Source organism: Dermacentor variabilis, chromosome 10, assembly GCF_050947875.1.
Source record: "Dermacentor variabilis isolate Ectoservices chromosome 10, ASM5094787v1, whole genome shotgun sequence".
Taxonomy (NCBI): Eukaryota; Metazoa; Arthropoda; class Arachnida; order Ixodida; family Ixodidae; genus Dermacentor; species Dermacentor variabilis.
Genome location: NC_134577.1, coordinates 3334383 through 3357637, shown reverse-complemented (window position 1 = coordinate 3357637; position 23255 = coordinate 3334383). Strand labels below are relative to the sequence as shown.

The 23255-nt window shown below is 46.3% G+C and overlaps 1 protein-coding gene across 6 annotated transcripts in view; it reads left to right on the top strand.

The window, feature by feature from the left end:
- g (adaptor-related protein complex 3, delta 1 subunit-like garnet) overlaps nucleotides 1-23255 on the top strand; it is a 285419-nt gene that overhangs the window by 95353 nt on the left and 166811 nt on the right. For all 6 annotated transcript variants that reach the window (XM_075671312.1, XM_075671311.1, XM_075671310.1 and 3 more), the window contains exons 15-17: nucleotides 11467-11570; nucleotides 13515-13725; nucleotides 14596-14741. In XM_075671312.1, coding sequence (XP_075527427.1) covers nucleotides 11467-11570; nucleotides 13515-13725; nucleotides 14596-14741 — 461 coding nt within the window. The remainder of the gene's footprint in view (nucleotides 1-11466; nucleotides 11571-13514; nucleotides 13726-14595; nucleotides 14742-23255) is intronic.

Here is a 23255-nt window from a genome sequence, read left to right as displayed (position 1 = left end):
AAAGATTAAACCATCTTCACGGTCACGATGCACTCGATGGTCCTTTTGCATCGTAACAAAGTGAAACGCTCGCTTGGCTAGCATCGAGCACGACGAACTCTGCAGTGCACGTGACACTGCGTGGGTCTCTGCGCCGAATATATTGATTATATGAGAGATCGAATAGTAGATATTGGATTTGCGAATCCAATTATTTGAACATTCACGATTTGATTAAATTCGGTGATACAGTTGGACCTACTTATAACAATATTCAAGTGCTGCGAAAATTCCATTGTTATAACCAGGTTGCATGAAAAAATCAAAATAGGGGGATGGAAGAGGTGATATAAAAAAACTGTGTTGTCAGGGAAGCCAGTGCCCCTCCCCACAACCTTCCTCTGCCCGGCTGCTGATTGTGTTCACTCGTTTAACTGGTTCCTGGGCGCTCCGATCGTGTGTAACAAGCCGCGGCTGTCAGCGTTAAAGAATGGCACTGCTATAACAACTACAAAGAGGTGTCATGGGTGGCAAGCGATATGCGAGCACCACCGAGGCATCACTTTGATTGCCCCGGAAGGGGCCTTTTAAATATTGCGAGAAGGCTGCCACGGCAGCCTGTCAGCTTGAGAAATCCAGAAGAACCGCTGAAGAGATATCACCACAAGCATCTAGACATGTACTTCTCACTGGTTTGCATGAGAAAAGCCTATGTCTGTCAGCCATGCATGCTTTATGCGAAGCTTGCCGACATCCGTCTCCCAGGCATCCAAGCACTCCATCTAGTACAGTGGAAGGTTCTTCGCAAAAACGAAGCCCCGGAGGGACTGAATCATGCCGGGCCTCCTGTGAGGACAACGTCGAGGCAGCCTGCCCTACTGCGTCATCGCTGCCATCGTCGCCATCACTATCCAATGCAAGCAAGTTTGCGACGATCGTCTTATCGGTTAGAAGCACTTAGTTTCCAAATCTATAGCCGTGCGCTTTCTTTTCACCGGCAACGGCGTGCATTGTCAATCAAGTCAAGGCAGCAAGTCAAGCGAAGTTGAGAGACCGCGTGGCCAGGAACGACTTCGACACAACCAACAAAAATGAACGTGAGCGATTAATCTGTTCACAGCTGCCATAGAATGAAGAACCAACTTTAGAGAAGGGAAACTGTACTTTCCACAGTGGTACGAAAATAAGAAGTGGCAATGCATGTAACTTAGCGGGAGGCCCGACAGATGGCACTACTTAAACAGGAAGCGGAAATGCATTTTTTTTAGTGCAATATCTAATATGGCCACTTTTTACCGGTGGCATACGCTGGGTACGCGCTGTGCTTGCCTCGATGGCTTTGCGGCAAGCCTCAGCTGCCGCGTTTTAATCGCCAGGAGACTAAAGAGCCTCTACTGACGCCCATACAAGCAAGCCGCAAGTGAGTGAACAGAACATGCGACTTTATTGGCAGAAGAAAAGCAGTACACCTTCTCGTACAACAGCAGAAATAAAATTTGCATGTCGAGATGCGCTGAAACCATTAACGCGAGCTTGTAAACTACTCACTTTCGTCGTCGCACGTGGCAGTCTGGTAACGAGTGACATCAGCAGCGCAAGCAAATTGGGCAGTGCCCACCTGTTTGCATCGACAGTCGCCGTAACTTGCATTGCAAAGCATTCTGGTGATGCAAGGCCTCTGCTGCCACAGCCAACACTGCGACATGGACTACTCGGCATTTTAGCGTTACCTCCTTTCCAAGCTACACGTTTCTTTCTGTTCTTTCGGGGGCCGCTAATGTGTAACTCATACATGGTGCCCCACATTCTTAATACAGTCAACGACCGATTTTTCGGACCCTCTAGGGAACGTAAAAACGTCCGAAAATTCAGGCAGTCCTTAAAAATGAATGCATGCAAAAAAAAAACGCACCTTCTTTCTTTTTTTCTCGGATCTAGACGTAAAGGGCGAAGTACCGGTCTTCCGAAACCCTGCCAAAGCATCAGTGAAGTGGCTATAAAAAGAGGCGTTCAAAAACTCTGTATGCAGCCTACTGCCGGTTTATTATGTACATGTGCATCGTCGGGCAGCCGGTATTATTGCTGCAGTGGCTTGAAGAACTTGTTTGTTGTTTGGACGGCGTTCCGGTTGCATGCGATCATATTCGCCTCGATCTGAGCAAGGGTCATGTCAGCACTGTACACCGATGAAAGAGTCAACAGTGCTCGCGTCAACTCGGCGCTTGTAGGCAGCGCAGGCATTGGCTCCTCATTTTCAACATCGGAGTCTTCTGAATCCCCTACAACCTGACGGACTATTTCCTCGTCAGTCAGTTCTGCACCGGTACTAACCGACGGTACTGCTTTCCGCACTTCGATGCCATTGGCGAAGACGAAGACGGAGTGGGGGCCATCGAAGGCAAGCGAAATCCTCAAGTTGCGAACAGTGGAGTTCGCTGACGAGCATCGAAGCACCTAGGCCTAGCGTCGCAGAGCACACTTGACACAACAGCACAACCACGCACCACGCTAACCAAAATGTGTGGCCTGCACATGCCTGCACAAACAAACGAAATGGCGCCGCTCTGGAAACTCCGCCGGAGGCAGAAGTGCGGCTATGAACATAGCCAGTGTGGCCAGACCAAATCGGTGTGTGACGGCTAGATTCAGCTAGTTGTGGTTCAAAGCGGTGATATGCTTCGGCTGCAAGTCGATTTCTTTGCAAGGGCGCTGCGCAAGGAGCCAAAGGACCTTCCGTGGGGTCAAAAAGTCTGGAAAATTGGACGGCGGGAGGTTCGAGCATTCGAAACTTCAGATGTCCTTATACATTGATTCTATGGGGCTTGTGGCGGTGCCGCGAACACGTCCGAAATATCAAGCTTGTCCGAAAATTTGGGCGTCCGAAAATTCAGTCGTTGACTGTATCGGTATCACCATTTTGCAGCCACTTTTGCAGACCTTTCCACCCATGTGACTATCAACTTCATACACTTTGGACCATGTAATCACGTGTGCTGGTCTCTGTTCACACCACATCACTGCCGATGAAGGCCCACAAGCATAATTTGCCCGCGGCTGCAGCTGGAAAGGTCGAACGGGGAGAGCACCGATTACGGTGCGTGTAAATTGGGAGTCTTTTTCGCTGTGTGGACTGCAGGAGCAGATGGTTACCTCGAGAGACTGTTGCCCATGCAGCTGACCAGGTCACCATATCCAAGAAACGTAACATGGCGACCATTATTAAATGAGACTCGGCATTCAATCACCACATAAGGTTCAGACAATACACTGTACGTTGGCTAAGATCCACGTGACAACAGTGGGCATTCACGCACTACAGGTCACTCACAGCACATTCAGCTATCCGACTTCAGGCACCGTGCTTGCCTACATCGCACATGGCGGTCTAGTAACAAGTGGCAACCAGCAGAGCAAGCAGATTGGACAGTGCCCGACCTGTTTGCATTGACAGTCTCCATAACTTGCACTGCGAATCAATCGGGTGAAGCAGGCACCTGCTGCCATAGCCAACACAGCGACATAAACTACCCGGCATTCTAGCGTTACCTCCTTTCCAACCTGCACATTTCTTTTTGTTCTTTTGCATGCCGCTAATGGGTAACTCACACTTGGTGCCCCACATTCTCTAAATATGGGCATGGTCGGTTTTGTGGGCTTCGCCATTTTGCAGCCACTTTTGCAGGCCTTTCCACACATGTGAATATCAACTTCATACACTTAGAGCCATGTAATCATGTATGAGAGTCTCCGTTGACGCCAAATCAAGGCCGAGGAAGGCCGCAAGCAAAATTTGCACATGGCAGCAGCAGGAAAGGACGAAACGGGGAGCACCAGCCACGGTGCATGTAAATTCGCAGTCTATGTCACTGTGCGGACTGTAGGAGCAGGTGCTTGCCTCGAGAGGCCGTTGCCCAATGCAACTGACCAGGCCGCCATATTCGATAAATGTAACACGGCAACCATGACCAAGTGGGACAGCATTGAAACAAGACTCGGCAATCAAATCACTTCAGCATACTCTAACATAACGCTCTATCTATACATTGGCACTATACACAATACATTGGCTATGATCCACATGACAACAGTGAGCATACAAGTACAGGGCCGCTTGCGGCACATTCAACCGTACGACTGTAGGCATAATGCTTGCCTTCGTCGCAGATGGTAGTCTGGTAACAAGCAACAACCAGCAGCACGAGCAGATTGGACAGTGTGTCCCACGTGTTTGCACCGACAGTCGCCGTTGAAGGTGAACAACTTGCATTGTGAAGCAATCGGGTGACTCAAGCATCTGCTGCCACAGCCAACACAGCGACATGGAGTGCCCGGCATTTTAGCGTTACCTCCTTTCCAACCTGCATGTTTCTTTTTGTTCTTTTGCATGCCGCTAATTTGTAATTCACACTTGGTGCCCCACATTCGCTAAATATGGGCATGATCGGTTTTGTGGGCATCACCATTTTGCAACCACTTTTGCAGGCCTTTCCACACATGTGGATATCAACTTCATGCACTTAGAACCATGTGATCATGTACGAGAGTCTCCGTTGATGCCAAATCATGGCCAAGGAAGGCCTCAAGCAAAATTTGCACACAGCAGCACCAAGCAAGGACGAAATGGGGAGCACCAACCACAGTGTGTTTAAATTTGCAGTCTATATCACTGTGCGGACTGTAGGAGCAGGTGCTTGCCTTGAGAGACTGTTTCCCAATGCAGCTGACCAGGCTCCCACATACGAGAAACGTAACACGGTGACAAGTACCAAGTCAAACAGCAGTGAAACCAGATTCTGCAATCAATCTCTTCAATGTAGTTTGCGCAACAACACAGGCTGTCGAGCAAGAACAGCAATCCTGAATAAGACTAGAAATTAAATATGGGAATGAGAAAGCTTGCATTCAAGAAAGAAGCCACTCTACCTTCCAAGCACTGAAAGCCAAGAACATTAAGAAAAGTTAAATGCTACATAGCACACAGTGTAAAGGTTAATGCAAGACACAAGCCAATACCGCATCAGCTATTTCAGGAGCTGGCAACATACATTAGAAAATACTGCTACAGATATGTTATGCTTCTAGACAATGACTGGTATTAAGCATGAGCCAACATGTGGATGGCACTAAGCAGGCTCACCTCGTACTTTGTGGAGCTATCCATACACAAAATCATGCACTCGAGGAGGTGCCGCCTGTACAGGACTTTAACACTCTTGATGATGCCTTGGTCAATTGGCTGCAAAACAGCCGTTGTGTTTGCAGGCAAAAATGCGAGGCGTATTGCACTCAAGGTTGGCACATTCTTGTGAGCACTGCAGTGATCGACAAGGAACAACACCTTGCGGTTCAAAGCAGCAAACTTGCGGTCCAATTTGCTTATCCAGCTCTTGAAGATTTCGGCCGTCATCCACGCTTTTTTGTTCGCCTCATAGTCCACAGGCAGCGTCTTCACGCCTGTAAAACATCTCGGCTTCGCGGCTTTCCCGATCACAAGTAACTGACATCGTTCCGTGCCAGTCATGTTTGCCGCGATCAGCACCGACACTCTCTCCTTGCTGCGTTTGCCCCCAGCACAGTCAGTCTTCTCTGGTAGAAGCCGATAGAAGAGTGCAGTCTCATCTGCATTGAAAATGTCTTCCGGTCTGTATTCGGCGAGATATTCACGCAGCTTTCCGTCCTTCCACGTGGCGCATGTTTCCTGGTTAACGGACGCCTTTTCACCACACACGCTCTTGAAAACCAGGTCATGGCGATCTTTAAAGCGCGTCAGCCATCCATCTTACGAAACGAAGTCCTCGATCCCCAACATTGCTGCAAGCGTTCGGGCTTTCATCGCAACGATGTCTCCGCTGAGAGGAAGTTTGTTGCTCCTGGCCTCCCTAATCCAAACCAGCAGAGCCTTCTCCAATTCTGGGTGAGCGCCGGTGTGCATTCGCTTCCGAGAAGTCTTGAACTTGTCGTTCTCAAATGCATCCATTATTGTGTGCTTGTTCTTGATGTGGTTAAAAGCGTGTTCAGGGGACGTATTCTGAAACGTTGGCCGCCGCGAAAGTTTCGCCCTGGCCACGCCTCCGCCGTTGCGGCGCGCGCTGAATGGCTGCTTTGACAAAACCGGAAATTCACTTGCGCCACCTGAATTTCCGGTTTTGTCAAAGCAGCCATTCAGAGCGCGCCGCAACGGCGGAGGCGTGGCCAGGGCGAAACTTTCGCGGCGGCGAACGTTTCAGAATACGTCCCCAGCTTGATCCCGTACTTCCGCGCTATGTCTTGTTTGGCGGCACCTCCCTTCTCAACTTCCTTCAAAACCTCGACTTTCGTTGCCAGGTCGAGCGTGCGATAAGAGCCACGGTTTGCCATGGCTATAAACTGCGCGACTAGGTACAGTCAATTCCGAATCACTCTTGGAACAACCTAGCCTACGAGCTTCCCGCACAAAGACGCTCGACCAACACATGCCTGACATACGCTGCGCACGCTGCAAGACTAATCTCGCACAATCTCGCCACTGCCAGTATGCAGCGCTGCGTGCACCTATGGCACCCGCGTGGCCTCCGCGATCAGCTCCGGCCACGCGCGGCAGCTGCGCGTGGCCTCCGGTGGGAGCCGCTTCGCCTCCCGCCGGAGTTGATCGCGGAGACCACGGCAGCCGTAGCAATGAATAATCGCGCCGCTCCAAGAAGGATGGCGTTGCGGGCGGCTGCGGTGGCGATGACACCAACGCGGAGCACGGAACTGTTGCAACACTTGAAAAATTGCACATTCTACCAAAGAATGACGGTCACCTCGAGGATCCCGGCTGAAAATTAACTTCCAATTAAACAATATTACTGGATGAGGACTTCGAATTATCGAGCGATTTCTTCTACAGGATTACATGCAAAACTGACGGGACCAGCACTTCACTTCTAATTAACCGAAAATTCCAATTAAGCGGCTTCGAATTATCGGGAGTCGACTGTACATTAAATTCGGTACTTTAGCTTCAGTTTATCAAAGGGTTATTCGGTTCTGTGGACGAAAGAAGTTGTCGGCGGAATCGAAAAAAAGAAAATATATTGATAAGTTTACTCAGTCGCCCATCGCTACGGCTACAACGAGATGAAAAATGTGACGCATGTTCCGATATTGCTTTCTCTTTCGTGGATGTGTGTATAATAATGGCCTCTCAAGTGAAAGTTTATTTCAGAAACAGCAACGGAGGGTCCCAGCTGCCCATATGTAATGCAGCATCTAGTTCGGTAACTTGCCTCCGCCTGTAAGTTAATGTAAGTTAATGAGACATAGCGATTACATAGCGATTGAAGCAGCGATGTTAAACGACTCATCGGTATTGCCGTCCCCAGTCGCAGCGGAACCCGGCTCCCATTTCAATGCAGAAGTGTTCCACATGGCTCACGACTGAAACCTAACACCCCAAGTTAAAAACGCGAGATATCGAAGCACAATAACCTGGTTTTAGAACAAAATAACCAACCAATGCACGAACCAAAGAATCTGTGCCTGCCGTGCACACGTACATACCGGTAAAAATTTAAAATGCAGGACAGAGGTCACGTGTGAGGTCGATGATGCTGAACACTATATTGTGTTTAAAATGGCAAAAAACAACAAAGTTGATAATCCTGCTGTTAACAATGCAAAATGTAGACAAGAGACGAGACAAGAAAACACCACAAGCGTGTCATCTTGTCTCGTCTCTTGTCTACATTTTGCGCTGTTAACAGCAGGATGGAAAACCAACAAGCCCAAGCTGCTATTCTAGCGAAAGTTGGTAATAAAGAGTACAATGTAAAATTAGGAATGATAATTCTGTACCCTTTGTCATGTAATAAAAACGCTTCGTTTATTGTTTGTGGGATTCTCCTCCCGTGCTCTTGGGACAAAGGAACCACAACACAGTAGTGCAAACAATCACAAGGGCATTTATTGCACCTTTCATAGATTAATGCCTGCTAGTCGAGTTGCTATCCCCAAAACATGCCGATGTGCGTGCAACAAACCTAAGAAGTCCGACTCACCGCGACCGGATAGCGAGTGAATATGTTCACCCCCATGCTGGATCCCAACGCCTGGTCGTTCGCGCTTACGGTCACGCAAACTGTGGCGCGTTCAAAGGAGGCCACGCGAGACGCTCTCGCAGAAGCATGGATCTGTGCGTGCGTGGGACGTCCGTGGCACTCGCCGATTACCAATAATGCGGCATCGGGGCATTGTAGTAAGCGGATTATTTCACCATGGAAAACATACAAAAGTCGACGATGCAGCAGCTTCTCATTGTCATAACTGATATGCTGTACTGTCAAAACCGGTATCGTTATAAGTGGGTTCGACCGTATTCAATATTCGCACACCCCTACCTATAACGTAAGTCGCCAGAGTCGTGAATTTCCGCCCTGTAAGTACTACTGCGCTATAACCAAAACATTTTCAAAGGCTGTGCTTGTGAAAACATGTAGACCAAGCAGCCACGGGAATCGAAGCATACAAGTGGGATGTGCCCTCACTTTCATTGGCAAGGTGGTTCCTTCGCTTTCGAAGTGCCATGCTGCCACTGTGTAACATTTTGTTGACTCAGCACCAAACTGCAACTTCGGCCGCAGACTCCCAAATACACAGTGCTAGTTAGGTCTAGCCGGTGGGGATGTCTGGCGAGTACTTGGGCGGCATGCTGTCAAGGAAAGCTCGCTCTTGGTATTGATGCATGTATATTAAGTGTTTCTTGCGGCCGATGCATGCGAGCGCCCTGACGAACACGACGAACGCTCTCTGGCTCTCCAGCTGTCGGCAGAACTGGCCAGCGCTGCAATTACCCTTTGTAAATAGTCTCCAGTCTTAATCCTTTGTTCGCATAACAATATTATGCATACCTGTAGACTAATAAATAGAGATGTGGCGCAAGACCACGGACACGGGCTGAACTGACGGCAGTGCGCGAGATGCGGGGTTCGCGGTAGTTGCCAGCTGATCGCCTGCGAACCCCGCATCTCGATTTTTTATGTACATATACTGGTAAGAATGGCTAAACATCACATCTAGACAATGTTCTAAATTGATGAACTTGCGAAACACAGTTTAAACTGACAGCATCGTGGGGTCAAAGTCACACACATGGTATCTGCACTTCACGATAATGTGCATGGCAATGGTTGAATGCAAAGCACTCTGTCAGCCTCGACTGATTTCTCTGGTGCTGAAGTTACAAAAAAACAACTAATTGATTTTACAGTCGAACCCGACTATACCGAACCCGTTTACATCGAATTATTCTATATATCGAACAATTTCTGGACACAATATAGTTACAATGAGTATATATCGCAAAAATTACGCTTACATCGAACAAAAATAGCAGCGACACCCGATATATCGAACGTCAAGCGGCGGAAAGTGCCCCCGGAAGTTGGCTTTCCCTCGCGGTGGCTGAGAAAGACGGCTGCGCGGCTCCATCCAACCGCTCTCCCTACCGTGACCGCGCCCAACCGCGCTGCCTCGGACGAGCCGTCGGCACCCCCCCTGCAAAAAATGATCCTGGCCCGCCCACAGCGCTTGCTCAGACAGCCAATCAGATGCTCTTGTGCCCTCGTCATGCAAGATGGGGAAAGTGCGACTTGTCTCGCTGTTTTTGTGTGCGCCTTGTAGGCCTTCTCCCGCAGTGTTGCCGTGATGAAGCGGCAGAATTTGCCTTTCGTCGTGAAGCTCGCTATCATAAATCGTGTCGAACGCGGTGAGAAGTCGGATGTCCCCGCAGAGCACAAGATTCCGAGGAGCACTCTCGGCACGATCTTGAAGAATAAGGGGGAGATTAGGGCTAAAGCGTCCAAACTCGCGACCCGGTGCCCGTGGCGCCCGACCCGTACGCACGGCCGTGTACGAGTGGTTAATCTGAAATTGCTTCAGCCGTGCCGACTTCCGCGTGCTCGGTGATGACCGTAAATTCTGATGAATGCGACGAAGCCGCCAGTGTTGCCGAAGTTTGGAGCGAACTGTCAGAATTTCCGGAAGCTGTTGACGAATCAATGGTGGATGAGTTCGTGAGCGCAAATGATGTGTCGCGACCACGAGAGAGCCCGAAAACGAAGACTACATTGCGAACATCGTACCGAGCACAAGTGAAAGTGGGCACAATGAGGAAAGCAACGACGGTCCTTGGCCCACATCCTCCGAAGTGATTGGTGCGCTCGCACTAGTCCGGTGCTTCTGCGCGAATGCGGAAAGTTGCGGCCTCAGCTGCTCCGACTCCTTAATGTGGAAAAGTGCGTGCGTCGCAGGCAGCAAAATTGCCAAAGCAGAAGAAAATGCAGGACTATTTCGTGCGAAACTAAGCTAGTTTAATCAATAAAGTGATTTTATAAATGGTATGTGCTTTTATGACATCCAATTATTTAGCAGGCTTATATCGAATTATGCGCTATATCGAACTGATAGGCGTTTTTTTGCGAGGTCGATATAGCCGGGTTCGACTGTACTGTCGAAATTCCTTTTTCTGGCGTGCCCAATAATTCAGATATCTTTGAGACCCCTTAGTGTCCCAAAATATCAGCTGGTGACTACATTTTACCATCTGCACACAAACTGAAGAGCCAAAGGGCGACAGTGCACATGTGTTCTGTGCAGACTGCGCCACTCTTGCGCGTTAGTCTTGTGTGGCTCCACGATGAGCAGTGTGTGTAGGCATTGAGCTCTATGGGAAGATAAACAGGAGTCAGCAAAGGCCGCATTATGTCAGGTCCTTAACTGTAAGTGGTTGTGTTATAAATGGTCTGAGCTGTACTTCATTTGTGGAAGGCTGGCAGTCAGTGTTAGGTCAGGGGCAGACACACAAAATACAGCACAGCAGCCACGAAGTCATTGGGAAACCAAGGCCAAGGCAGGCACTCATAAAAGCATGCAAGCGCGTGAGTACAGTAGTGATCATAGTCAGGCAATAGGTATAAAGCATGTGTGCATAGAGAGAGTTTGAGAGAATGTGAGTGGGGAATTTTTGTTTCTGATAATATTTGTAACATTAAAATAACAGGTACAAGTTAGGCCCTTTTCAACTCCTTTCAGGTGTGCACTTATTTACAAACATCCAACATCTAGGGCAATTCACTGGTGCTCTGTGTTTGATGTGTTGTGTAAGCCTTATCATTGACTTCATCTAAATTTAATTACAAAATTTCACAGTAGAATTTGGTGCCCTGTGAGTGACCTTTTATTGCTTGCAAACACGACATTGTGCTCTTTCTGCCCACTCCTAATTTGAGTGATTCGTGGGTACTGCAATAAGCTAACAGGAAGGAGTGCAATGTGATGCCAGACCACTCTTTCAGGAATCATATGCTATTCATAAAGATCACAACTATTCCCATGTGAAACTGAAGTTCTTTATTATATTTCATATTTCAAGGTTCAGCAACATGCAGGTGCTCCGTAACAGGCTACAGTGATTGCACTTTATTTTGGCTCTTTGCATGTTCAGTTGTCATTAAGCCAGTGACTATGCAGGCTGTGCTGTTGGACAACACTCACCTGCTGATGGGCAATGGCCAGAGAAACAGCATTTGTGAAGTTCTCTACGCTGCTGCTTGGATCTGCGGAGAATACTCAGAGTGAGCAGAGGCCGTTACTTCTGTTGCATTTGAGTAAATGCAATTTAAACTTGAATATTGCATCACATTATTAGTTTCTAACATTAATATATTAGCAGCAGCGAGTTAATCCTTTATTGATGAGTGCACGGCGGCCGCATTTCGATGGGGGCGAAATGCGAAAACACCCGTGTACTTAGATTTAGGTGCACGTTAAAGAACCCCAGGTGGTCAAAATTTTCGGAGTCCTCCACTACGGCGTGCTTCATAATCAGAAAGTGGTTTTGGCACGTAAAACCCCAAATATTATTATTATTGATGAGTGTTGTCTACAGGCAACATACAAGAAAAACAAATCCGTGTTTTGAATATTATTTTTTCAGTTGGCGAGTGTACGTTTATTCAGCCAAATTTGTTTTTCTTGCTGAGTTTCAGTATTGAGTACGAAGTTTCTGGCTAAATGTATTCGGCCAACACTAAATGACAGGCGGCAAGTGTCATTTGTTAGTTTAGAGCAGGGACACTGGACGAGGAAGAAGCTTGGCATGCAACTCACTGTCTTTTGACAGCAAGGTCGGAGGAGACTACCGATGCAAGATATCCAGCTACAATGGTGCCCCACATGTGATGCAAAGCAAAAGAAATGTGTACCTACGGATGAGATATGATGAGAGCTCTCTATACAATTTGAAAACGAAGCCTTACGTGGCTTGGGGTGAAGCCCACTTCCAGTTGCCTGCCTGGGGTTTCTTCCTATTGCTGAAAAAATTTCTGCAAAATATTTTTACTTTTAGTTGATTATGCTTATCCTTGATGTGTTTTGCACATTTAGATAGAACATATTTTCTCTGTATTTATGTCTCGTCCTTAAAGGGTTAATTACAAACATTAAGAGGGATTCACATTCTCTATTTGGCCCTGTCAAACCAATGCATTATTTCATGATTTCAAATACACTTTAATTCACAGTGGAAGCACCAGCAGGGTCTGTTGGTACTCAGTAGTTTCATGTGGTAGTCATAATAACACAGTAGCAAAACTGTGAATGGCAAAACTAACTCTTCATTGGGTGTACCTGTGCCCAGAGAAACAGGCTACACCCAAAGTACAATGATAGTGGCGAACACAGTCGGCGATTATAGAAAATCTTATCTGCCGGTCAAGCGCGACAGCTTTTATAGATGAGTCATTGAAGTTTCTAGATTAATCGCTGGTGCCTGCATGCCTTCCAGAAAGTACTACACAATTTAAATTGCGCATACTATCAGATCGCACAAGCTTCAGTGACAAAAGACAACAAATAGAACCATCAATAACATTCCAATAAGTTGCAGTCATGCAGGCGCGTCTTGCGCTAAGTGATAACTTTAAGCTGCTAGCAGGTGAAATGCAGTCCCCCAGAAGACGATAAATAAGTACGTGTCAATTGTGCCAAACCACAGTGAGCGGAGAAGAAAGAAACGCAACAGACTCCCAAAAATTAACATTAATTTGGGAGAACTGCAGATATATAATACAGGAAGTCATGTGTACAGTGCACTGGATGCAAACAAATTAAACTGAAGAAAAAATACAACAAGAAAGGTCAGAACTTCCAGACCCACATTGCCTTAACCCTGTTGAGCTGTCAATACTTTGATGTTAAGGATTTGCCCTTCCTGTAACTTTCACAACTCATGCAAACGACACTTCAGTTACTCTACTGATATTTGCCACAGTGAGAGACAAAATGTGCTTTTGCTCTTCACAGTTGTTCAAACCAGCATTGCAGTAACACAGCCCTTACCTGTCCACACTCACTGATCTCAACAGTGGGGTTGTTCCTCCTCTTTTGAGAAATACAGGTTTGGCAGCATTGTGATCGCTGAACATTTGACATGTCAATCTGTTCTGTACTGCTTGGACAGGCAGAGTGGCTTGTCAGATGTTGCAGCAGTAGACGGACATGCGTTGTCTTTGATCCAGGCTGCTGCTGGAGCCGCAGTCGACCCTGGAGGCCCTGCTGCGTCCCCGGGCGAGCCAGCTTCCCCCGCACATCCAGAGCGCTTATGTGCACAATGCCCTCAAGCTCTGGGCCCGCCTGCTAGCTGCCCAGGAGGAACCCGACTGCAGCCAGCTGCTGTCCGAGCGGCTGCCCCTGTTTGTGCAGAGCGGACACCTGGAGGTGCAGGAGCGAGTGGGTGCACCCTCCATCCTTTTCCATCATGCATTGCTTGGCTGGCGTTTCAGGGTTAGCCAGCCACTGGCACTGGTATCCAAGGGTCACTGTTTGCTCAGCTATTGTAAACAGCAGTTATTGGCCAGTTGATCTGAGCCCCCTCCCCTCACTCTGCTTCTTTTCAAACTTGTTTGTTATCTTCTGCCTGGGTGGAGTGTGCCATGAACCTCAAAGTTGCCATAATGTCAGCATAAGTCAGACATACTGTTGCTCACTCATAAGTGTGCATAAAGAACTTAGCAATTTTGGTTACTCTTGAATTTTTTCTAAATAAAGGTTTTCTTTTTCCTAAAGGTGCTGAGCCTGTTTTATTGTAAGCAGAACACTGCGCACTCTCTACAAGTGCTTCACTCTATCTGGTTTAAAAACCAGCTTTGCTTGGTGCTGCAATGCGACGACCTCGGGAAGCATTAATTTTAGCTTCGATTGCTATCTCATTAATTATTGTTGGCACGTAACAGTGGAGCTGGAATATCTGGAGTTTGGTTCACTGGTAGCACGCACTAAGGCAAAGCTGTTCCTCTGATGAAAGCTTGGACATCAAGCTCGCCCGTAAGCTTGTGTAAGGCCAGCTTGGAGGGGAAAGAGGAAATGTTTGAGTGCTCTATTCTTTCTGAACTGCACACATTATCTTCCCTTGCACATTAACTTCTTAAAATGAAATGGGAGTGCCAGGCGTGCATGACTGTTCTTGCTAAGCCACTTGCCTATTTTTGGTACAATTTTGCAAAGCAATTGTGAAAATTGAAGGTTGGGTTGGTGCCAGCTCGGCCAAGGCTAGTGCTCGCTTATGCTGGGAGCCTCAGCATTGCTTGTTGGCTCTTTCAGGCCTGCTGTGCCCTGAACTTGGTGAAACAAGTGAGCAAGATGCACGCACGTGGCGAGAGAGTGGGTGATGAGCTGCAAGCCCTATTTGCTGGTGAGCTCAATCCAGTGGCGCCCAAAGCACAGAAGAAAGTGCCTCTCCCCGAAGGGTAAGTCTCCGAAGTTGTGTGGGGTTGAATTGGGTGCATTAAGATTTTCGCAGCACAGAACAGAGGCACCACAGGAATATGATGTACTGGCACATTATTGCAGAAACAGTGGACTTGATTGATGCTGTGTGCACCTTTGTGTCATACTAGTGGCACAGAGGCTATACAGTGAACTCTCACTTGAGTGAACTTCAAGGGACCGAAAGAAATAGTTCACATAACTGAAAGTTCACTAAACTGAATATTCACTAGACCAACATAAGACATGGCATAGAGAGTCAAAAGTTTGAAGTGCAATTCATGGAGCAAAAGACATGGCATCCATAGTGTTAGAAATGTGTGAAATGGAATTTGTACATATCAATGAAAAACACACCACGTAGGTTGTTTGTGTGCACACGCAGAACCGACGAGACTGGAAAGAAAGAGATGACGACCATGCCACGGACTAGCCGGTCGGCAAAAAAAACACACACCACGTGGTTTGTGGTGTGACAGATCACCGCTTTGCTCTGGCGGTGCTGTAAGCACCAGCGATGTTACTTTGTTCATGGCCTGCGATATAACACGGTTGCTCGTTTTGTGCGGGTGATCTCGGAGGCCATGCCTCGTTGCCGTTTGTTTTCCGCGCCGCCGCTTTGCCCCAGGGGCGCTGTAGCGCCAGCGATGTTACATTGCCGCTGGAGCGGCGGTTTGGTGAGGGTGGGTATCGGTGGTCACCTGCAGTGCAAGGCTTGGTCCTCTGAATGAGTTCGTTAAACTGAGATATTGACTGTTCCAAAATTCGTTTAAGTGAAACATTTTTGCATAGAATCTATAAGAAAACTGCCGGGGATTTTTAAAAAGTTCGTTATTCTGAAATATTCGATAAACCGGCGTTCGTACAACTGAGAGTTTACTGTATAATGTTTTTGATTTCCTTTACTTTGTCATCTAAGAATAACCGTAGTGAGCCATTGTTATGACATAAATATAATTTCATTTGAGATACAGCATAGACCACTTGTAACGAAATTCGCCAGAGTCTCGAATTTCCACACTATAAGTGATATGGGGCTATAACCAAAACATTTTTCAAAGGCTTTGAACCTACAAAACATGTACACCAAGCAGCTGCATGTGTCTGGAAATTGAAGCATACAACTGGGATGTGCCCTCACTTTCGTTGGCGAGGTGGCTCCTCTTCTTTCCAAGTTGCATAGGGCTACTGCATAGCATTTCACCGCAACTTCCGCCGACAACTCCTGAGGAGACTGTGCTGGTTAAGCCTAGTTGGCAGGGGTGTCAGGCGGCATACTGTGGGAAGCTTGCCCTAGATATACAGTGGAATCTCTCTAAACAGAAATCGCTTAACTGGAACTGCCTTTCAAACGGAACACGATCCTCATGGTTGGTTGGTTGGTATTTTATTCATGAAATTGTACTCAGATTTGTCTCTCAGTAAATGGGACTACTGTTAGAGGATGTTGTTTACTGGAAGCATGCTGAAATCGGTGATACGTGAGCGCGATGCGATTATATGCCGGCATAAGTTGAAGGCAGACAACAAATTAATAAAAACTTAGAGCACTGAAAACACAAAAGACGTAGAGAAAGAAACACGCACCACACGCGCTTTTTAGCGCTCTAACTTTTATTGATATGCATTACCAACTAGCCCACCTAACCATCCTTTTGCAAACGACAAGTGTGACTGTAACTGTTAGAAAGTATTATTTTGTCTGTCAAGTCGACGTTGCTGCGATTCATGTTTTCCAAAGTGGTAAAGTATTCATGCAATAATAGCTATGTGCTTTCTTTGTTTCCTGTCCAACTGCTTTGGTATTTAACCAGTGAAAATGAAACCAATTGGATCGAAAACGAAACGACGCTTTTACACGTGATACGCAGTTCTGCATGTTGCCGTAGCCATGTGTGCGCTTTTGATTTCCGAAGCGTAGAATAAAGCGCAAGTGTATATTATTATATAGCAACTTCAATTCTAAGAAATAATTATGTTGCACTTAATACCAGCCAACTTACGTACAGTAATCTCATAGACTGCATAAGAAGTACCAAGATTTTACTGCCAGGCGTCGCCACTTACCGACTTTTAAGACTTTTCTTTGCCAATTCAAAATTATAATGCCTACTTCAATCGCGAACAGGGTGCTGGATTCTATCTCTATAAATCATGGTCATTTCATTTCTATCAGGGTCTCGCAACACATTCTGGCCAGTTGTCAGTCCCTTTAAGCTTCCTCCAAGTTTTTCTTCATTCATTTCGATAGGTTCGCCCTCTGCAGCGATTTGCTGGAACTTGTTTAAGGTGCCAACCGAATAGTGTTCTGTGTGCAAGCATGATGTCGTTGTTGTGATTGTCAAAGGTCGATCATCACGGCATCACGGACTGTTTGTAACGACGGGTTTCGCAAAAAGGGATTACTGTAGTCGTATGTGAAAATGTATATACAACCCAACCACAATGTATACACCCAATGTATATACGCCCAACCACACGCAGCCGTCAGGGGGGCTCTTTTGACAGGTCCGGTTGGCATAATTTTGTGGTCTTCTGCTGCCAGCCGCTCGTACTTACGGCGGAGCAGGTCCTTAAAAGGCGAAGATCCAGGCTTGTTTCATGACCATGTTGCACTTCACTGGCAGAGACCGATCGCGCATTTCAGCGACGTACGCCGCAAGCTTAGCCTAGAGCTCCGGAAAGCGTCCAGAGTTCGGCACGGAGGAAATTCCTCACTTGCCATCACAGGTGAAACTCTCGCACCACCCGTTCAGAAACATCGCACTTGCGGCCCGCTGCGCAGTGATTTGTTTCTTTGTCGTAAAGGATGGCAGCCCTCTTGAACGCTGCTGTTAACGAGCGCCGAATGATTAGTGGGCCTGGAGCACTCATGACGACTGAGGAAGCATGGAAGTAGCACGTAGCCGGCAGTCAAGTCGAATGCGTCAAACCAAAGCCTTTGGTCATACTATAGAGAAAGCTAAGCGCAACAGGGAAAGAAAAACCCGTGACCCATGAGCAGTGCCTGCTCTTCCATGAACTACCGATACTCCCTGCGAGCGCCGCCGTTCTGAGGGTGCCGCAGCGAATGGAACAGCGGCGCTTCCATCAACTATCGACACCCCTTCATGAGTGTTGTATGCACTGTAAAACTCTCAAAAATGTTGAAAAACCCTTTTGAAAACCGAACAAACATGCGGGATAGTGAAAAGCTAAGGGTAGGGCGACAAAGCAAACATAAAATTGTAACTACGTTGTAGCTCCCATTGGTCTCACTTTTTTGGCGGTGCCATGTTTTGGTTTCGATTATAAGTCGGCCCCCCACTTCAGATTTTCAAATTAAAAAAAAGTGGTCGACTTACAATCGTGTAAATACGGTATGTGTGCTTAGGTTAGTCCACCGTACGTCTTCCCGTTTTCTGCGTTTGCTCTATCAGCATGGAAGTGCCGACTGCAAAGACACGCCGAGGGTTCATCACGATGCCACAATTAAAAGGAAAGTGATGACGTGTGCAGAGACGGGTGGAAATTGGCCCCCCCCCCCCCCCCCCCCCATCACGAACATTTGGAGTTCCCGAAACTTGCGTGCAGAACTGGTGCAAACAGGAGAGGCATTCTACTCCGGTGGCTGCTGCATAGGCACAGCCGCCGCACTTACTAACTAAATTAACAAGCAAGGAGTTGTTAATTTAGTTAGTAAGTCAATGTTTAAAAGTGTACACGGCCAATAAAGCTACTATCCTTACTTTTCATCTAGGTGTATACTAATTTGCTATTGCGATCGATGCTTCGCCTTTCGGGAGAAACTGCAACTTTCCTTATTTATTGCAACTTTAGTGCGTTGTGAGTAAATCGTTGTTTTTAAAATGAGAGCAAGTTGTGTTTCTGTATGAAATAATGAGGTGTGCAGTACTCTAAAAGACTTTTATTTTATTAGGTCACGCCAAACAGGTCACATTACGATCGAGGGCGGTTCTTTTTTCCTTTGGGGGGAGGTTACGACAAAGTTACAATCGAGAGCGCATTAGAATCGAGTAAATATTGTAGTCTTCACAATCCTTGGATAAGTCGCAAGAGTATTCAAATGAAATGCAAAGTGATAAAAGACGAAAAAGATACCCTGCCTTCAACAGTTCCAAGTACTAAAAGAGGAACATTTCTCAAAGTTAAAGTGATCAAAGTCCCATTATTTTAACACAGCACTTCCCAAATGTGTCAGAAGTGATCCCCCAAAAAGCTTGCAAGACTGATCAGTTGACCAAAATTCAAAATAATAACGCAACCCACTCCATGATCATAGTTCAAGGTTTTAAATGCATAGGCATTTCTATGCTTACCCAACGAGAAAACTGTCACTCCATACATGCATCCCGTAAGATGACCGCTTTCAAGATAGCGCCCACAGCAGCAAGCAATTCAGCTTTGTGCTGCCTCTTGCTTCAACACTAATGAAGCAGCGAGAACACAGAGCTCACGGAGCTCTCAGCACACACTGCAATCAGCCACTTTCACAGATTGCTTTCAAGATGCGGGCCCGCATGTCTTTTTAAGTAAGCAGGAAGGACACAGCGTACGGAAGCTATCAGCAGTCAGCACTCTTTGTTGGCATCGCAGACCACTTTCAAGGTGCAGCCCAGGCGGCAGTGCCGTGCGAAGCCGCCACCTGAGTATGTTTGGTCATGGTTCATAATGGTTCGACGCGGATGGATAAGGCGCTAAGGAGCGATAATGGCTTATCATGATTGGAACATCATCAGCGCACTTTGTGCTGCCACCTGCATTACTTACTTGCCACAGTGCTGTTGTTTGTACTGGCCTAATCAAGTTACGTAACATTTGTAATGACACCGGGTTGTGTGGAGATTAGCAAGTGGCACAATGCATTCGCCTACTTAGACTACTCCTGCAGAGGTGTTTCTGCATTTTAACTTGTATTTTCAAAGCGTGCTCCTTATGGAGTGGGCGACCACAGCTAGAACTCCAGTTGTAGGTCATGTTGATGTACCAACTATTTCTGTGAGCAGTGTTCTGTCTATGCTGCATAAACTCGAAGATAAGAAATCCGCTGGTCCCAATGGGCTTTCAAATGCCTATGGAGGACTGGAGGATGCCTGCATGGTGCCAATTCATAAAAAGGGGGGCAAGTTAACCATTTCTAATTATCGGCCAATTTCAATCACTTCCTCTTGTTGCGAGTTGCTTGAACACATAGCTCCTGGTTATCTTGCTGAAAGTAACATTTTATCACCTGTGTAACAGGGCTTTGAGAAAGAAATGTACAGTGTGACACAGTTACGACAGTTAATGATATAGCAGTTGTGCATGATAAATCGGGGCAGATTTTTGTACAGTCGAACCCAGCTGTATTGAACTTTGGCTTCGAGAAAGAAATGTCCACTGTGACACAGTTACGACAGTTAATGATATAGCAGTTGTGCATGATAAATCGGGGCAGATTTTTGTATAGTCGAACCCAGCTGTATTGAACTTGCAAAAAAATGCCTATCAGTTCAATATGGTCCATAATTCGATATAAGCCTGCTAAAGAATTGGAAGTCATAAAAGCACATGCCATTTATAAAATCACTTTATTAATGAAACTAGCTTAGTTTCGCATTAAGTAGTCCTGTATTTTCTTCTGCTTGGGCAATTTCTGTGCCTGCAATGCACGCACTTCTCGACATTGTCTAAAGAGTCGGAGAGCTGAGGCCGCAACCTTCCACATTCGTGCAGAAGCACCGGACTAATGCGAGTGCACCAATCGTCTTGGAGTAAGTGGGCAAAGGACCATCGTTGCTTTCCTCATTATGCCCACTTTCACTTGTGCTCGGTACGATGTCGGCAATGTAGTCTTCGTTTTCGGGTACTCCTATGGTCTCCGTGACACTATCATCTGCACTCACAAACACGAGGACCATTGACTTGTCACGGCTTCCAGAAATTCTGACAGCTCACTCCAAACTTCGGCAACACCAGCAACGGTTTGTCGTACTCGTCAGAGTTTACAGTCATCAATGGGCACGCGGAAGCAATTTCGGATGAACCGCTTGTGCACGGCCGTGCGTACATGTCAGGCGCGACAGGTACTGGGTTGTGAGTTTGTCTGCTTTAGCCTTAATCTCCCCCTTATTCTTCAAGATCATGCTGAGAGTGCTTCTCGGAATCTTGCACACTGCGGGGTCATCCGACTTCTCACCACATTCGACCCGATTCATGATTTTGAGCTTCACGGCGAAAAGCAAATTCTGCCACTTCGTCACAGCAACACTGCGGGAGAAGGCCCACAAGTTGCAAACACAATGAATCAGAAAAGCAGCGAGACAACTCGCACTTGTGCCATCTTGCACAACAAAGGCACAAGAGCCTCTGATTGGCTGTCTGAGCAAGCGGTGCCGGCAGGCCATTATCATTTTTTGTAAGGGGGTGTTGACGACTCGCCTGACGGAGCGTGGTCACAGTAAAGAGAGTGGTTGGATGGAGTCGCGCCGTCGGGTTTCCCCGCTGCCGCGAGGGAAAGCCAACTTGGGGGGCACTTCTGCGCCACTTTTCGTTCAATATATCGGGAGTTGCTGCTATTTTTGTTCGATGTCAGCGTAATTTTTGCTATATATATTCATTGTAGCTATATCGTGTTCAGAAATTGTTCAATATACAGAATAATTCGATGTAAATTTGTTCGGTATAGTGAGGCTTGACTGTACTTATTTTAGATTTCCGAAGGCATTTGATACAGCCACAGTAAACTTGTTTATAAACAGGAAAGTATTGGCGTGCCCACTGAACTTGTTAATTGGATTAATGCTTCCTTAAAACACAGGACACACTACATAGGTTCCCAAGGAAGCGTCTTAAGCCCACTGCTCTTTCTAATCTATGTTAATGATTTTCCAGCTGCCATTTCCAAAAATGTCTTTTGTCAGGCTTTGCACAGGTGACTGCATATTTTAAAGAGCATGAACGAACAGAATACTCATAATATCTTACAAAATTTGCTATTAGCTGTTCATCAATGGTGCGTTAAATGGAACATGCAACTTAACCTGCATAAAACTGCCATCTTGTGAATATTGTGTAAAAAGCAGGTTTCTCCTTTCACTTCTGGCCTGCTAAAATCATTCTATTATAGAGGTCTCACATCATCAATAATTAGGGGTTACATTAACAAACAATTTAACATGGACTGCCCATATTTCAGACATTTGTTCCTCATCATTTTCCAAGCTGTGCTTTCTGAGACGGAAGCATAGTGATGCTCCAAGTAAGCTTAATCTTCTTGCATTCATAACATTCGTTATATCAAAATTAGAGTGTGCATCAGTCTTGTGGTACCTGTTCATAAAGAAGAACATTTACCAGCATGAGATGGTGCTAAGGGAAGTGATTAGGTTCATTTCTAACAAATACAGCAAGTTAGATTCACCACGACACTAATAAAAACCAGTCACATCCCATTACTTCAAGTATTCAGGAAAATTTAACTCGTCTACTATTCATATTGCATCCCACAATATTTAAACAGCTATCATCTAGACGAACACGCCACACAGGAAGGCATTTGCTCAAGCCAATTTCTGCAAGAACTGAAACATTCAAACACTGTTTTTTCCCGCAGACCGTTTCCGACTGGAATTGCCTTCCAGGGGCCATGTTCCAGTGCTCTGGTTTTATTAACGCTCTAGAACAGCATCTGCCCGAGTGAATGAGTGTGTGTGTGTGTGTGTGTGTGTTGTAGTGGTGTGCGAATACCTAAATTTTCAAATACGAATACTTAGCTTTGAATATCAACTATTGATATACACATGCATTTATTAGCCAGTTGGGTTAATTTGTTATGTTGGAACATTGCAATTGCATTGTCAATAATAAAAAACTAGACCAGTTAGCCGTTATATTAAAAAATTGTGTATTTGGCTCATGATAACTTGGAAAATTTACCGTGCCTGCTCGCATAATGATAGCACTTTTTTGTCAAAAATATTGCTGCAAATTCAGGGGTGCGATCATTACGTAGGTTAAATTTCCCGTGAAAAGAAATTTTTTTTTTTTGCATCCCACATTTGCTGCGGGATGACAACAGGTCAACAAACAGCTGGCTGCAGCTGTAACAGCGCGGGACACCAAAACAAAAGTGGTGGTGGGCGGAGCAAGCTGAGCCTGCCGAACACGATTTTTTTTTTTTCGTGAGTACATTAAGTGCATTGAAACAGTTTCTTCCGTATCAGTAATGAATAATATTGTTAATTATCAGTAATGAATAATATTGTTAATATCTGCAAGTCTGCAGCAATAATGTAGCCATGTCCACTTTGAGGGGACAGAAACAGAGATGGGCGTGCTTAGCTGCCAGTGACATAGAAACACATGGCGAGTATGCTGCGGAAACTGCGGCATTTGTCTTCATCACTATCCTAATACGGCATGTTTCCGCTAAGAATGGGCGAATATCTTAGCTGTGTTACAAGCGTCGGCGTATAAATAGGGTACACTTTCTTAATGTATCAGTGTAAATGTGG